The sequence below is a fragment of the Pseudophryne corroboree genome, chromosome 5 (genome assembly GCF_028390025.1).
Source record: "Pseudophryne corroboree isolate aPseCor3 chromosome 5, aPseCor3.hap2, whole genome shotgun sequence".
Classification (NCBI taxonomy): domain Eukaryota; kingdom Metazoa; phylum Chordata; class Amphibia; order Anura; family Myobatrachidae; genus Pseudophryne; species Pseudophryne corroboree.
Window position 1 is genome coordinate 397,121,628 of NC_086448.1, and position 18,428 is coordinate 397,140,055.

The following is an 18,428-nucleotide window of genomic DNA, read 5'->3' on the forward strand; positions in this document are numbered from 1 at the left end:
TCTGGAGCTAATGGTGTCCAGTAGCCTAAGAAGCCCAATCCACTCTGCACGCAGGTGAGTTCGCTTCTTCTCCCCTTAGTCCCTCGATGCAGTGAGCCTGTTGCCAGCAGGTCTCACTGAAAATAAAAACCTAAAACTAAACTTTCACTAAGAAGCTCAGGAGAGCCCCTAGTGTGCACCCTTCTCGGCCGGGCACAAAAATCTAACTGAGGCTTGGAGGAGGGTCATAGGGGGAGGAGCCAGTGCACACCAGGTAGTCCTAAAGCTTTTACTTTTGTGCCCAGTCTCCTGCGGAGCCGCTATTCCCCATGGTCCTTACGGAGTTCCCAGCATCCACTAGGACGTCAGAGAAAAGCCTTTAAATATATTAAAATGATCAACATATAAAAAGAACACGTTTTATGGACATGGTCAGAAATTAAATTTTATCATAGTCTCAAGTGAATTGTAAGGACACTTTATGTGCGTGTATGACATCTATTCAGTTTCCAATACATAACATGCAAGTAAGGTTTTGTAACATAGGCATTGCAGGCAGCTCATGTATAGCGCAGTGCTTGTGTGATAGTAACACAGTTTGATTCAGATTTGAGACTAAATTAGGAAGGAGCAAGTTATACCTCTCTTACACAGAATATGGCGGGTCGCATCCGGAAGCCTGACATGGGTGCTTCCCGGGCGCCACCAGCCTCAGGCCCCTTTCCCACTGCTGAATCCAACCTGACATATTGGCGGGTTGGTGAAGTCAGTGGCGACGCGGCGCAGGAGGGGGAAGGGCAGCACTTGGAGATCACATGATCTCCAAGCACCGACTGTCTATTCACTGTGAACGGGAGCCGGGTCAATGCGATCTGGCTCCAGTTTACACAGTACAGCTTCCCGGGTTAAACAAGTGTTGGAATACTCAACCTGGATTATTCCAACTGGATCCTTTTACACCGCGCAGCAACATGGGTTATGCACACTCATGTGCAAAAACCAGTGTTAAAAGCAGGCAGTGTAATGGGGTATAATTGTGCACCTTGTCAAATCCATGTTGTACTGATGAGGTGTGTCCAAATGAAATTCTAAATTGCACTGTAAAATAAAGCTATCTAGTATTTGTGGGCTACATGCAAAAGCAGCTAGTATTTACCCCACATTGTATGTACATGTACCCCTTGCATTGCAGCATGGTTTTGCTCAGGTACTACAGTTACTTGCATTTTCATACGTTATTCCCAAATCAGAATCAGGTCCACAGTGCAGTCCAGGCAGACAATGTAGCTACATGCAGAGCTCCTTAGGATAAAACAAGTGATACAAGCAGCATCAAAGTGATATTTAGTGTAGGGCTGGAGTGGGGCTTCATTATGAAGAAAAACTGAATATTCTGTTTCAATAACCCTGCTAGAAATGTATTCAAATCTAATTAAGGCATAGATAGGGGGATATGTATCAAATCTTGGAGATTGATGGGCATATGTACTAAGCCTTGGAGAGCGATAAGTGCAGAGAAATAAACTGCTAGTAAATCAGCTCCTAATTGCCATTTTTTAAAAACAGACTTTAACATGGCAGTTCGGAGCTGATTGGCTGGTACTTTATCTCCGTCCACTTTATCTCTCTCCAAGACTTAGTACATCTTCCCCAAAGAGAGATAAAGTATCAACCAAACAGCTTTTGTCATTTTACAGGCTGTATTTCAAAAATGACAATTAGAAGCGGTTTGGTTGACTCTCTCTAAGGTTTGATACATCTCCACCATAGACCAGGGGTGGGCAAGATGCGGCGCGTGAACCGATCCTGCCTGTCCCGCTGTCTCCCATCAGTGTGCAATGACAAGCGGCCCGACTGCTGAGCCGCTTGTCATTGCGCTACACTGCTGCCAGACGCGGCGCCGCTGAAGAAATCCTGGTCACGTCACAGGGTCTGCTGACCGGGATTTCCTCTGTAATTTCATGCTCTGGGTGGCACGGGGGGCGGAGCCACAGCAGGAGTGGCGGACAGCAGCAATGACTCTGAGGAGCGGACAGCAGCAGTGACTCCGAGCAGCAGCAGCGACTCCGTGAAGCACGGGCAGCGGGGATCAGGCAGCGGATCACCTTCCACTGTGCTATATAGGTTCAGGGAAGGGGGGTAGGGACTGCTATATAGGTTCAGGGGAAGAGGGGTAGGGACAGCGGTGCATGCGCAGTTCAGACCCGATTTACAAGATATTTTGTGTGTGGCCCTCGACTATTCACTGGAAGTGTTAAGCGGCCCCCCAGCTGAAATAACTGCCCACCCCTGCCATAGACACACATTGCCCACAGATCCACCCATATTGATCCTGCCTCTAATGGATATATCTGTGGAGAGGATTATATTATAAATAGTCTGAAAAGTAATATTCAATATTATATTTTATTCCCTTTTTTGGTGAATGTAAGGTTATATAAATAACGTCTACATTACCCACTTTAGCTATAATACATAATATATATATATATATATATATATATATATATAATTATTCCATGATGAGTAAATTAAATCAATAGCAATGAAGAGTTAACGCCAAAAGGCACTTTTTTGTAGAATGGAAGAGATGAATTTTGGTTTATTTGCACTCTACATTTTATTGATTGATGGTAAAGATCATATGTTGGCCTAAGAAACAGCAAACCCCACATCTTTGTGTCAGCCATTACAGAAGTACATATGAAAATATATCCACCAAACGTAAATAGTTTAAATATTGCTCATGATAGTCCATAGCAATAGACATATTCGTTTAAATTCAATGCCACTGTTTCTACACCCATCCATTTATCTTTTCAAATGTAGCATGTGAATAGATTTATAAGATTTGTCCAAAGTGCAATTGTGGGAGAGTATACATTCAATATGAGACGTGAATATTTTGCTATCTTAGAGATCAATCCTGATAGCTTAGGCTCTATGTGATTTTTGCATTAAGCAATACTTGGATACAGATGGACAGACAGATGACTTCATGAATGCAATGGATATCTGTGATGGATGAAATTAGTCTGTGATTCTCAAAGAGTTGTCATAAGTTTGTCTTGATACATAATGCTTTGAATTTCAACCAAATTCTTCTGGTTCTGATCCTGAATGTATCGTGTGTTTCTCCCATCTCCACCGGAAGCTGGTTTCCATAGTGCCCTGTCGTCATGAGAGGATGGCCTGCAGCATTTGCACAGTTAATGATTAGTGACAGATGAAACCATTCAAAACAAAATGTATAAATATGATTAATGATAAACAAGTTTATCATCTCCACCCTAACAAAACCACGTTCATTTGGGTGGAGTCTAATTAGTTGTGACCGTAACTCTGTTCTACTTCACAATACTTCTAGTGTGCCCTTTAATCCAAATAATTTTCTCCCAGAGGCTCTATCAGTCCAGTGAAGCTCTCCATCTTCTTACTAGCAATGTACTTTTCAGTAGGCAAAGGTGTTCACAACGTCCCAATGCTCTATACCAGTTTTTCCCAACCTCAGTCCTGAAGGCACACCCACAGTACAGGTATTAAGGATAGCTATACTTGAGCACAGGTGACTTAAATAGTACCTCAGTTATTCTGATTTAACCGTATGTGCTCAATCAAGTACGGGCAAACCTGAACTGTTAGTGTGCCTTGAGCACAGAGGTTGGAAAACACTGCTTTGTACAAATGCCAGAGGTAATTAACATCACTGTGTAGCAAAGGGAACTTTATCAGACTTTCAGAACATATTTTGGGACCATAGGTTTGTATAGCATAATTTCCTGAATTCCACCAAAAGCTAAAATGAAAAGAAATACATTTAATGAATACATGACATACACAAGTGTAGATTGTGCAGATTTGTAATGGATATGTCATTAAGCTAGCTGTATATATGAAAGATGGAAAAACACCACATGTATAATGTATGCAGAAACATGCAAATGGTGGACAACTCAAACTGTAATTACCCACAGAGAAATTAAGGGAAGATGGAAAAAAAAAGTAATTGACATTGAATTGCTCTGAGTGGTAGGTAAGGCTTTAGTTCAGCTTTGCCGAAACAAAAAAACGAGATTTATGGTAAGAACTAACCGTTGTTAAATCTCTTTCTGCGAGGTACACTGGGCTACACAAGGATTCACATTGGGGTGTAGAGTAGGCTCTTGATTCGAGGCACCAACAGGCTCAAAGCATTTGACTGTTCCCAAGATGCACAGTGCCACCTCCTCAATAACCCCGCCTCCATGCACAGGGAGCTCAGTTTTGTTAACCGGCCCAACGCAGCAGCAGGTACCAGAGACAACAATCGATCGTAGCCAATTACACCACACACTCACCACAGGAGAGTGGGTCAGCGGCTATGCCAATACCAACCCAAAGAAGCTAAGTGCGTCAGGGTGGGCACCTTGTGGAGCCCAGTGTACCTCGCAGAAAGATTTAACAACGGTAAGTTCTTACCATAAATCTCGTTTTCTGCTGCGGGGTATACTGTGCTCCGCAAGGATTCACATTGGGGAATGTCCTAAAGCAATTCCTTATGGGAGGGGACACACTGTAGCGGGCACATGAACCCGGCATCCTGGGAGGCGGAGGTATCGAAGGCATAGAACCTCATAAACGTGTTCCCTGAGTACCACGTTGTCGCCTTGCACAATTATTCAAAGGTCGCACCACAGTGGGCCACCCAAGAAGGTCCAACCGACCGAGAAAAATGGGCTTTAATGGTAGCAGGAACCGGACGACCAACCTGTACATAAGCATGTGCAATCACCATTCTAATCCATCTGGCCAAAGTCTGCTTGGAGGCAGGCCAGCCACGTTTGTGAAAACCAAACAATACAAAAAGAGAATCAGATTACCTAATGGAGGAAAATCTCTTCACATAGATACGGAGAGCCTGTACCACATCCAAGACCGCTCTTTGGAAGACAACTCAGGAGAATTAAAGTCCGGAACCACATTCTCCTGGTTAAGGTGAAAGGAAGACACCACCTTAGGTAAATAACCTGGCGGCGTTCTAAGAACCGCCCGGTCACGGTGAAAAATCAAATATGGAGACTTACAGGATAATAATGGGTGGTTTTTTTTTGGAATCTGCACAGGGCCAGATTGTAAAATAAATGAATAAATGTCATACAATTTTTATACCGTATGAGGCAAAAATAAAATAATAATAATAATAATGAACCAACATAAATCTACCAACTTTGCCAGTAAGGCTTTTAGGGTAGAGTAGGGTTGGCGGTGCTCCCGGACATTAGTTCAGGACTAACTATTGGAGGGTTGTTTTGCAAAGAAGCAAAAAAAGAGGACTACTTTTGTGTCTCACTGGGGCACACTTTGTTATTGATTGACTAATTGGTGAAATGATAGTACTTGTACAGTGTATGTGCAAAAATAAATAAAACTTAACTTTTATTACTTTAGACAGACGAAAAGACAATAAAATTTCAAAACTATTGCTGTATATAACCGCAAAAAAGGTTAAAACAAGTATTAAATAACAATATGGTGATATGTCACTTACTGGATGTAAAGTAGGTGGCAGAAAATTTAACAGCACACCCACTGGTTGTGAGCGAGCATTAATGTTTGACGTTCGTCTGAGAGCGAAAGTATAGAAATTCTTGTTATCTCGATCAACTTATGAATTGATATACACCTGTATATTCATAAGAGAGATTCAAGAAAAACCGGATTTAAAGAATCCGGACTCCCACCGGACTGGCCAGCTTAGGTAAATATACTGCAATAATGTTTAGGATGGAATTTACTGGTCAGCGGAAGGTATATTCCTTAATACTACAGTACCCAGTATTCCCAGAGGGTCACTTACAGGATAAGGCAACCAAGTCCGAGACCCTTCTAGCTGAAGCAATCGCCAGCAAGAATAGGACCTTAAGGGAAAGCCACTTAAGGTCAGCGGAGGCAAGAGGCTCAAATGGAGACTCCTGCAAGGCCTCCAAAACCACCGACAAGTCCCAAGGGGCCACAGGTGGCACATAAGGAGGCTGAATACGCAACACACCCTGAGTGAATGTATGGACATCAGGTAGGGTACCAATTTTTCTCTGAAACCTAACCAAGGCAGAGATGTGAACCTTGAGGGAGGCCAGGAGCAGGCCTAAGTTCAGGCCCTGTTGTAGAAAGGCCAATAGTTTGGCCGTACTAAACTTGAAAATGTCATGATTGTGAGAGGCACACCAAGTAAAGTAAACATTCCAGACCCTATGGTAGATCCGAGCAGAAGCTGGTTTATGGGCCTTCAACATAGTTTGAACGACCGCCTCAGAAAAACCCTTGGCCCTCAGGACGGAAGCTTCAAGAGCCATGCTGTCAAAGCCAGACGGGCAAATCCTGGTAAAGACAAGGGCCCTGAACGAGGAGGTCTGGTCGTTGTGGAAGTAGAAGGGGACAATCCAACAAGAGACTCAGTAGATCGGAGAACCAGTGCCGTCTGGGCCACGCTGGAGCGACCAGAAGCAGGTTTCCTCCTCCTTGCTTGAATTTCCGTATTACTCTGGGCAGGAGTGACACCGGAGAGAACACATACGGTAGCTGAAAGTTTCATGGAATTGCCAGAGCATCCACAAACGCAGGATGAGGATGTCCCTTGTCCTTGCTCCGAAGACCGGAACCTTGTGATTGTGTCGAGACGCCATCAGATCCACATCTGGAAGACTCCACGTATCCACAAGAAGTTGAAACACCTCCGGATGGAGGCTCCACTCTCCGGAGTGTACGTCCTGACGACTGAGATAGTCCGCTTCTCAGTTCAGGATGCCCGGAATGAACATTGCCACTGAAGAATCCGTGATACTTCCCTCATTTGCATGCGGCTTCGAGTGCCGCCTTGATGATTTATGTACGCCACCGTGGTGGCGTTGTCCGACTGTACTTGAACAGGTCTGTTCTCTATTAGATGCTGAGCCATTGTCAACGCATTGAACACTGCCCGCAGTTCCAGAATATTGATCGGGAGCAGAGACTCCTCCTTGGTCCCCCGACCCTGAAGAGAGTGTTGTTCCAACACCGCACCCCAACCTCTCAGACTGGCATCCGTCGTCAGAAGGACCCAGTTGGATATCCAGAAGGGACGGCCCCTGCTCAATTGTTGGTCCTGAATCCACCAGCTCAGTGACAGGCGGACCTCCGGAGACAATGAGATCATGTGAGATCTGATCCGGTGAGGCAGGCTGTCCCACTTGGTCAGAATTAACTCCTGCAGAGGGTGAGAGTGGAATTGAGCATACTCCACCATGTCGAAAGCAGACACCATGAGACCCAGCACTTGCATTGCCGAATGTATCGACACTTGCGGACGAGATAGGAAGCATCGAATCCTATCCTGAAGCTTCAGGACTTTCTCCTGAGACAAGAACAACCGTTGGTTGAGAGTGTCCAATAACGCTCCCAGATGTAACATGCTCCGAGCAGGAATCAGTGAGGATTTCTTCCAGTTGATCAGCCACCCGTGGGCTTTCATGCACTGGACCATCACATCGAGTTGACACAGGAAAAGTTCTGGGGAATTTGCCAGGATCAACAAATCGTCCAAGTACGGTAGGATCCTGACTCCTTGACGTCGGAGTGTAGCCGTCATGACCGCCATAACTTTGGTGAAAACACGGGGAGCCGTTGTCAAACCGAAGGATAACGCCCAAAATTAGTAATGAAGGTTGCCCACCGCAAACCTCGGGTACTACTGATGAGATACCGCATTAGGAATATGTAGGTAGGCATCCAGAGGCACCTGTACTACCACTCCTGTGGTCAGGAGGGAATGTACCACCGAGTGCAAAGTGTTTGCTTTTTCCGGATCCAGAGGCACATCTGTCAGGCAAAATCGATGAGGGGGGCGATTCTTGAAGGGTATGGCGTAACCTCGAGCGACGACTTCCCTCATCCAGGTATATTAAGTGGTCTTCAATCATTCCTGAGCAAAACCTAGAAGTCAGCCCCCCACCCTGGGATCCCCAGAGTGAGGCCCGCCCCGTCATGTGGCAGGCTTGTCAGTTTTGGAAGCTGGCTGACGGGCGGCCCAGGCACACTTCGGTCTGGGCTTGGCAGGTCTGGAAGCACGAGCTTGCTTTGGGTATGCTTGACCTTTTGCTTTATCCTGGAGGACAAAAGGGCAGAGGGAAAGTACTTTTAGCCTTCTGTGCGGAAGGAGCCGTACTAGGTAGGCAAGCTGTTTTAGCAGTAGCCAGATCAGCCACAATCTTATTGAGGTCTTCTCCAAAGAGAATGTCTCCCTTGAAAGGAAGCACCTCCAGGGTTTTCTTGGAATCCATATCCACCGACCAGGATCTCAACCAAAGGATACGTCTGGCCAAGACGTACGTAGTAGCAGCCTTGGACGTGAGCACGCCGGCATTGGAGGCCGCCTCCTTAAGGTACAGAGAAGCCATGGTAATATATGAGAGACATTGTAGAGCATGCTCAGATGCGTTGGAAGGCAGTCCCGCCTCAAGCTCCTGAGCCCACGCCTCAACAGCTTCAGCAGCCTATGTTGCTGCAATGGTTGGCATATGCACAGCCCCCGTTAGGGTATAAATCACTTTCAAACAACCCTCCACACGTCTATCTGTCCGTTCCTTCAGAGAGGTGATGGTAGTTACTGGCAGAGCAGAGGAAACAACCATATGCGCCACATGAGAATCTACAGGCAGAGGAGTTTCCCAATTATTACATATCTCTGCAGAGAGGATAGCGAGCCAACAGTCTCTTATTCGGTGTGAATTTTGTCCCTGGATTTTCCCAGGATTCCTGACGTATGTCAACCTGGTGTTCAGAATGAGTTAAAACTTGTTTAACCACCTTCTTACGTTTAAACCTATCCGGTTTCTTAGAGACAGCCTCAGGATCATCAGACACCTGAAGAATGAGCCTAATTGCTTCAATCAAATACGACGCATCCACAAAAGACTTCCCTTCTCCATCAGAAACATCTGTGTCAGTGTCTATGGGATCAGTATATGCGCCGTCCTCATCAGAGGACGTGTCTGGGATAGCAGAGGATTGGGAGGAGGTAATGGCCCATTTAGAAGATGACTTAGTCTTAGGTGGGCGAGAGTGACACTTAGATTTAGTCAGTGACCGGTTCAAATGCTGTAACTGAGTTGAGATCTGATCTGCCCATGGCGGATTAATAGCAGGGACCATAAACTGCTGCATTGGCACAGGTGGTCCCACAGGGGGCACCAATTTAGTTACAAGCATTTTTAACAGCGTGGAAAAGGTAGCCGAAGGTGGGTCATTAGTTGCCCACCGGTGCTACAGACCCACTGGGGGGTAAAAAAAACCCTGAACCTGAACTCTCTGCTGCCATATTATCCTCCAAAATGTCTGTGGCATCACCACCACGCAAAGTGGGAGAAGCTCCGTCGCCTCGTGTAGCCGACATAACAGTAAGCACAATATTGGGCGACCTGGTACAATACTTAGCAGCGATATACCTAGCAAGAACTCCAAGTGAAGTGTGACTGTGCCAGTACAAACCGGGAATCCAAGAGATATATGGTGACTATAAATCACAAGGAAAAATACACAGCAAGTATAACTTGTGAAAAACCTAAATTATACAAAAAACCTGATACATTTAGCCCCCTCAGGTTATGGAATATAGGAGTAGTAGGCTGAGTTAAATACCCGATATGGCAACCACGCAGCAGCTACATGCACACACACATATATAGTCACAAGAGTACCATGCAGAGATTATGCACCAAAAAACTGCACTGTACTACTCAGTAAAGCTATATGTGTCAACAATAGATATAACAAAGCACAGTAGATACTGGATGTATATCACAGGGCATTTGTACCACACAATCCTGAATGTATGCACTCTTTCTTAACTAACAGGTAGAATTCTGAAGTGTCCTGTAAAATGCACAGCGCTGGCGATCAGGAGGCTTTACAGAGGAGGAACAGCTGAGCTCCGTTTGCAATGGCTGCTGACAGGGAGTGAGGGAGATATATGCAGCTCCAGGGCGGGAGCATTCACAGAAATGGCACCCTGGGGTTGGGGGAGGGGCTACAGGCTAGGCCCTCTCCCCCTGCTGGCATCCCCACCGGGAGCTGTGGGCTTTGAAAATGGGGTTAATGGTAGCAGAAACCCCCAAATCTGTACCCAATGTCCCTGGTGGCTAGTGGAGCGGCTGCCCAGTAACAGTGTCCACACCAGCGTGCATGCCTCTCACGGCCGCGCTGGATCGTGGTGAAGTGTGGCCAAATAGATCCCTTACCTCCCCCGTACCTGCGGCCACGCCATCCAGGAGGACATTGGTGTATGTGACTGACTACTGGAAAGAACCGGAGCCTCCGCTGCAGTGACCCGGCAACCAGGGTGCGGGAGTATACAGCGCCGCTGGGGGTGATGGAGCTGCAGTCAGAAAAGGCTCTGTGACTTTACACACTGCAGCCCTGAAGTCTTGTAAAAGTATTCTTCTTCAGATTTCTTCAAATAAAGCTATCAATAGGCTGCAAAAAGCAGCCCTCCTGTTATGTGCCTGCTACTGCATGGCACCAACTTACAAACTGAGCTCCCTGTGCATGGAGGCAGGGTTATAGAGGAGGCGGCGCTGAGCATCTTGGGAACAGTCAAAAGCTTTGAGCCTGTTGGTGCCTCGGATCAAGATCCTACTCTACACCACAATGTTAATCCTTGTGGAGCCCAGTGTACCCCGCAGCAGAAATATATATATTCCCTTTTGATCAACCTTGCCACAGTTAATGACATGTAAATGTGTAGAACAAACACTGTGAGTGCCTGCAACTTTGTTAGAACAATCAAAGATTGTTGCATGAGGGTAGAATGTGTAGTTTTTGTTAGCAGGGAGGCATTGCACAGAATCCCAGAGCACGCTCTTGCCTGGCAACTATTTAACTACTTTGCAAATAATCAAAATACGTTCTGGAAAGCAATTGCCACCAAAAACCACAATATGTAGAAATCATAAATTAAACAGAGATCAAATACAGTACATGGCATATAGCAGTATTCTCATGTTTAGAAAGATATAAGAATGGCGATAGAATTGACAATATAAATGACATCTAAAAAAATTTAAAAAAATCATTCCATTATTTTGTCCTAATCCATATTTCCTGATAGCAAGCTGGTTTTTTTTTTTTTTGTGTGTGGCTGTTTTACAAGTGATGCATATGGCCATAGGAGTCACAAAATGAGGACAACATACAAGGAGTGTCTCATTTTTGTTTATAAAGTGTCTAAAATGAATTCTCAATTCTCAGTGCTTAACTCCTCCTTAGTGTGTGTGTGTGTGTGTGTGTGTGTGTGTGTGTTTGTTTTCCTGAAAAGTGCTTTTGCATTTATCCATTTTGTATTCCCATTCAGAATTATTTAATTATAATAAGACTAATGCTTAATATTAACTTGTTCTTATTTTCAATTTCATCTAGCTACGAGTGTACTTTGTATGTATTAATATGTTTACATATATCTACATATATTCAGATGTAATAGGAATAATAAGCAGTAAAACTTTGGTTTTATTGAAATACGTAAAATAAATCAAATCAAAGCTTAATAACATTATTAATGTTAGAAAGCATTAAAACATGGTTGACCGAGGTTTCTAATACATGATTCAATTTTTTTTTCCATTAAGACATTAATGCAAAAAAATATTGGTTTAACAAAACCCAAAACAAAACGGTTTAAACAAAAAACTAATTTTTTTCTTTTTTTTTTTAAACCTGTTTTTTTTCCAACCCTGATTCTCACACTCCCAAAGATGTCCTCCATATAAACACTGACTATAATCGCTCATGAATGCTACCATAGAATGCTACAATTAATACATTATCAGACAAAGTATTTTCATAGCCTGCATGATTTCATTCACTTGTGTTCTTTTTAGGTCGATCATCATTACATTGTGCTTAATAGGCTTTAATAGCACATGAACTTGTAAAACGAATGCAGATAGTCAAAATTGACTTGCTTGCACAGTCTATCTATTCTTGCGATGCCGACCACGCGGGACCGAACATCGGCATCGAATCGGGATCGCAAGGTGACTTTCACCTAGCGATCTGCACTAACTTTTCTTACGATTTTGACTATATAGTCAAAATCGAAAGAAAAAATCTCACTGTGTGTACACACCATAAGTTTAACTAAGACTAAACTGCCACATTTCTGTTCCTCGGTTTCTCTGCAGGGCTCAACTGTTTGCATAAAGTTGCAACACTAAAAAACAAAACAATAGCCTAGGCTGCCAGCCAGCTTTGTTGCAAAAAATAAGGGAGGGATAGAGCTACTGTATTATTTTTTGTATTGCCATTTTAAAGATGTCAGTCAACAGCTCCAGCACACACAGACAAGACACTGACAAGTTTAATAATCATCATAAAATGTCTATTTTTCCATGAAGACAGCAGAAAAGTTTATTTTTTTTAAACTTAGCAACACATTACTTTAATATTTGGGGCATATAAGTTTTATAGTGTTGACTTCCTTTTACTGACAACTGCGCACTTTTAGGATATAAGTGATCACTTAAAATGTATTCTCATAATTTAAATGAAACAAAATCTATCACATATCTAAATTTTTATTCATACATGCATTAGATTACATGGGTCTTCAACCTGTGGCCCTCCTGCTGCTGTGGAACTACACATCCCAGAATGCCCTGTCACAGTTTTAACATGCCTTAATACCAAAACTGGGGCAGGGCAAGCTAGGATATGTAGTTCCACAGCAGCTGGAGGGCGCAGGTCAAAAACCCATGCATTACAAGAAGCATACATTATGGGACATATTCAATTAGCCACGGAGCTTACTGCAGTAGGACACTGTATCTTTAATGTCTAGAGCTATTCAAATTTAAGCCCATTAAATCCAACAGTAAACCCACAGCTAATGTGCGTCAACTCACAGATTCCAGATTAAGTGCCCGGAGCTATTGGTTAACGGACTTGCAGCAGTAAGGCAAAAAGCCCTACTTACCACTGATTTCTTTTCGCACCTCAGAAGGATGCAAAGAGAAACCTGCTTTAGAGCATCCTGTGGGCTGCAGTAAAATAGCTTCAAACACTGCAACAAGTCCATGGTAAGTACCGAGGCTAAAGGTGGGTACACACTGATAGATATATCTGCCGATCAATTGATCGGCAGATATATCTATGGACGGATCGGGCAGTGTGTTGAGCATACACACTGCCCGATCCGTCGAAGACTGACATCATGAACTGGGCAGGCGTGCACACACGCCCACCCAGTTCAGCTGTCAATCACCGCCGGCTGCCACAGCATGTGTATGGGCGGCCGGCTGGTCGCCCGTACAAACACAGCGATGCGCCAATATATTGGTGTACTGGCCGTCAGCTGTGCTGCAGGGGCCGACGCGATATGTCTGTGAACGACGGAGTTCACAGACATATCGGACGTACACACTGGCCGACGGACCCACAATATATCGGCCGTTCAAGAGAACGGCCGATATATCGGCCAGTGTGTACCCACCTTCATTCAACATGTTAGTTTGTACCTTTAGAACCTAATTTACAAATAGTTAACACATTAGATGCAGCATTAATAGTTTAGGATGTAATAGTGCATTTTGTCCTTGTTTTTTAAAAACACAATGTTTTTGATATGAAAAAGTAGAAACAGTAAAGGAAGACAACATGAGAAAATATTTACACAATTCATCTAATAATTAGGTTTACAAAGTTAACTTTAGAAAATATTTTTTTTAGCCAGCTTAAGTATTTTATAATTACAATAAGGGGGGTACTCACGGAGCGATAATCTAAGCAATCTGACTAGATTGCTTACATTTTAAGCATGATCGCTACGTGTGTACCCCCCACAGCGATAGCGATGCGCAGCCCCGTGCATCGCTATTGCTGGTGCTAGATTGGCCAATCCAGCAGGTCGCTCATTTCACCCGCTGGTTGAAATGAGCACCCCCCCACCCCCTCCCACACACACACGCTCAGCCCACACCGCGCTGTGCTGAGCGGGGGGAGAGATGTGTGCTGAGCGGTTCGCTCAGCGCAAATCTCTCCCACATCGGCCAGTGAATATGTAGACAACAGTAACAAAGAGACAAAAAGCATCATAACAGGTGTTCTTAATGTACAGTATTGTGCCTATGAATCAGCTTCATGACCCATGGTTCAGCTTTTAACAATGTATTTCTTTTGAATTACTTTATACCGAATCCTATGTTAGGTACAGTTGTGTCCTTCTGCATCTTTGCTGCAGTCTTCCTGAACAGCCCCACTTGGTATGCCAGGTCAGGAGACTTTTTTTTGCCCAAAAAGGTGTCTTATTTGCAACACAATGCGACTAGAATGCACGTTAAGACTGTGACTGTGTTGATTAGTTTGATATTTGCGCATCCTAGTCACATTACGTTGTGAATAAGATGTATTTTCAGGGAAAAAAGCTGCTCAAAGTTAGCAGAGTTGCACGGGACCTGGCGGCTCACTCACACCAGGCATGCTCTTGACAGCATAGCTGGAAATCTGGGAAGCTAGATCAGTAATGCCAGGCACCTAGACATACTTTGCATTATTGCCTAGTTGTATACCATTCCACCCTCGGTTTTGCCTCTTAGGTTTGGAACACCTTAATTTAAAAGAACATTATTAATTCCTGGTGTGTCATAATAAGATTTTACTTACCAGTAAATCTATTTCTCGTAGTCCGTAGTGGATGCTGGGGACTCCGTAAGGACCATGGGGATAGACGGGCTCCGCAGGAGACATGGGCACTTTAAGAAAGAATTTAGGTTCTGGTGTCCACTGGCTCCTCCCTCTATGCCCCTCCTCCAGACCTCAGTTAGATAAACTGTGCCCAGAAGAGCTGGCAGTACAAGGAAAAGATTTTGGTAATCCAGGGCACAATTCATACCAGCCACACCAATCACACCATATAACAAGTGATAACAACCAGTTAACAGTATGACAAATAACGGAGCATCAGGTCCAACCCTGATGCAACCATAACTCAACCCTTATTGAAGCAATAACTATATACAAGTATTGCAGAAGAAGTCCGCACTAGGGACGGGCGCCCAGCATCCACTACGGACTACGAGAAATAGATTTATCAGTAAGTAAAATCTTATTTTCTCTTACGTCCTAGTGGATGCTGGGGACTCTGTAAGGACCATGGGGATTATACCACAGCTCCCAAACGGGCGGGAGAGTGCGGATGACTCTGCAGCACCGATTGAGCAAACACAAGGTCCTCCTCAGCCAGGGTATCAAACTTGTAGAACTTTGCAAAAGTGTTTGAACCTGACCAAGTAGCCGCTCGGCAAAGCTGTAATGCCGAGACCCCTCGGGCAACCGCCCAAGAAGAGCCCACCTTCCTAGTGGAATGGGCCTTAACTGATTTCGGCAGCGGCAATCCAGCCGCAGAATGAGCCTGCTGAATGGTGTTACAGATCCAGAGAGCAATTGTTTGCTTTGAAGCAGGAGCACCAAGCTTGTTGGAAGCATACAGGATAAACAAAGACTTCCTGACCCTAGCCGTTCTGGCTACATAAACCTTCAAAGCCCTGACCACATCAAGTAACTCGGAATCCTCCAAGTCAGTAGTAGCCACAGGCACCACAATAGGTTGGTTTATATGAAAGGACGAAACCACTTTCGGTAGAAATTGTGGACGGGTCCGCAATTCTGCTCTATCCGCATGGAAACCAGATAGGGGCTTTTATGTGACAAAGCCGCCAACTCTGACACACGCCTAGCCAAAGCCAAGGCTAATAGCATGACCACCTTCCACGTGAGATATTTCAACTCCACCGTTTTGAGTGGTTCGAACCAGTGGGATTTCAGGAAACTCAACACCACGTTAAGATTCCAAGGTGCCACTGGAGGCACAAAAGGGGGCTGAATATGCAGCACTCCCTTTACAAACGTCTGAACTTCAGGTAGAGAAGCCAACTCTTTTTGAAAGAAAATGGATAGGGCCGAAATCTGGACCTTAATGGAACCCAATTTTAGGCCCAAATTCACTCCGGACTGTAGGAAGTGAAGGAAACGGCCCAGCTGGAATTTCTCCGTAGGAACATTCCTGGCCTCACACCAAGCAACATATTTCCGCCATATACGGTGATAATGTTGAGCTGTCACGTTCTTCCTAGCCTTTATCAGCGTAGGAATGACCTCATCCAGAATGCCTTTCTCTGCTAGGATCCAGCGTTCTACCGCCATGCCGTCAAACGCAGCCGCGGTAAGTCTTGGAACAGACAGGGCCCCTGTTACAACAAGTCCTGTCTTAGAGGAAGAGGCCACGGGTCCTCTGTGAGCATTTCTTGCAGATCTGGATACCAAGTCCTTCGTGGCCAATCTGAAACAATGAGTATTGTTCTCACTCCTCTTTTTCTTATTATCCTCAACACCCTGGGTATGAGAGGAAGAGGAGGAAATACATAGACCGACTGGAACACCCACGGTGTCACCAGGGTGTCTACAGCCTGAGGGTCTCTTGACCTGGCGCAATACTGCTGTAGATTTTTGTTGAGGCGGGATGCCATCATGTCCACCTGTGGCAGTTCCCACTGACTTGTAATTTGTGCGAAGACTTCCTGATGAAGTCCCCACTCTCCCAGGTGGAGGTCGTGTTTGCTGAGGAAGTCTGCTTCCCAGTTGTCCACTCCCGGGATGAACACTGCTGACAGTGCGCTTACGTGATTCTCCACCCAGCGAAGAATCTTGGTGGCTTCCGCCATCGCCACTCTGCTCCTTGTGCCGCTTTGGCGGTTTACATGAGCTACTGCGGTGAGATTGTCTGACTGAATCAGAACCAGTTGGTCGCGAAGCAGGGTCTCCGCTTGACGTAGGGCGTTGTATATGGCCCTTACTTCCAGGATGTTGATGTGAAGGCAAGTCTCCCACAGACCTTGGAAATTTCTTCCCTGTGTGACTGCACCCCACCCTCTGAGGCTTGCGTCTGTGGTCACCAGGACCCAGTCCTGAATGCCGAATCTGCGGACTTCGAGAAGGTGAGTGCTCTGTAGCCACCACAGGAGTGACACCCTGGCCCTGGGGGATAGGGTGATTAACCGATGCATCTGAAGATGTGATCCGGACCACTTGTCCAGTAAGTCCCATTGAAAGGTCCTCGCATGGAACCTGCTGAAGGGAATGGCCTCGTATGATACCACCATCTTTCCCAGGACACAAGTGCAGTGATGCACTGACACCTGTTTTGGTTTTAATAGGTTCCTGACCAGTGTCATGAGTTCCTGAGCTTTCTCCATCGGGAGATAAACTCTTTTTTGGTCTGTGTCTAGAATCATGCCCAGGAAAGGCAGACGAGTCGTAGGAACCAACTGCGACTTTGGAATATTTAGAATCCAGCCGTGGTGCCGTAACACTTCCAGAGAAAGTGCTACGCTGATCAGCAACTGCTCTCTCGATCTCGCTTTTATGAGGAGATCGTCCAAGTATGGGATAATTTTGACTCCTTGCTTTCGCAGGAGTACCATCATTTCCGCCATTACCTTGGTAAATATTCTCGGTGCCGTGGAGAAACCAAACGGCAACGTCTGAAATTGGTAATGACAATCCTGTACCACAAATCTGAGGTACGCCTGATGAGGTGGATAAATGGGGACATGACGGTATGCATCCTTTATGTCCAGAGACACCATAAAATCCCCCCCTTCCAGGCTTGCGATGACCGCTCTCAGCGATTCCATCTTGAACTTGAACCTTTTCAGGTATATGTTCAGGGATTTTTAATTCCATATGGGTCTGACCGAACCGTCCGGTTTCGGGACTACAAACATGGTCGAATAATAACCCCTTCCCTGTTGCAGGAGGGGAACCTTTACCACCACCTGTTGAAGATACAATTTGTGAATTGCTGTTAACACTGTTTCCCTGTCGTGGGGGGAAGCTGGTAGAGCCGATTTGAGGTATCGGTGAGGGGGCATCTCTTCGAATTCCAGCTTGTATCCCTGAGACATGATTTCTATTGCCCAGGGATCCACCTGGGAGTGAAGCTGAAATTTCGAAGACGTGCCCCCACCGGGCCTAGCTCCGCCTGTGGAGCCCCAGCGTCATGCGGTGGATTTTGTAGAGGCTGGGGAGGATTACTGTTCCTGGGAACTAGCTGTGTTGTGCAGCTTCTTTCCTCTGCCCCTGCCTCTGGCAAGAAAGGACGCACCTCAGACTTTCTTGTTTTTCTGTGAACGAAAGGACTGCATTTGATAATACGGTGTTCTCTTAGGCTGTGAGGAAACATATGGCAAAAAATGTGACTTTCCAGCAGTAGCTGTGGAGACCAGGTCCGAGAGACCCTCCCCAAACAATTCCTCACCCTTGTAAGGTAAAACCTCCATATGCCTTTTTGAGTCGGCATCACCTGTCCATTGCCGAGTCCACAGGACCCTTCTGGCAGAAATTGACATAGCATTTATTCTAGAACCCAATAGACTAATGTCTCTTTG

General features: G+C 45.3%; 1 protein-coding gene across 2 annotated transcripts in view; it reads right to left on the reverse strand.

Annotated features, from left to right (window-relative positions):
- Positions 1 to 325: 325 nt before the first annotated feature.
- EPB41L4B (erythrocyte membrane protein band 4.1 like 4B) overlaps positions 326 to 18,428 on the reverse strand; it is a 574,953-nt gene continuing 556,850 nt past the window's right edge. Inside the window, exon 17 of one of the 2 annotated variants that reach the window (XM_063922726.1) lies at positions 326 to 3,171. In XM_063922726.1, the coding sequence (XP_063778796.1) occupies positions 3,024 to 3,171 (148 nt within the window). In that variant the 3' untranslated portion in view covers positions 326 to 3,023. The remainder of the gene's footprint in view (positions 3,172 to 18,428) is intronic. The other variant, XM_063922725.1, reaches the window with a different exon arrangement.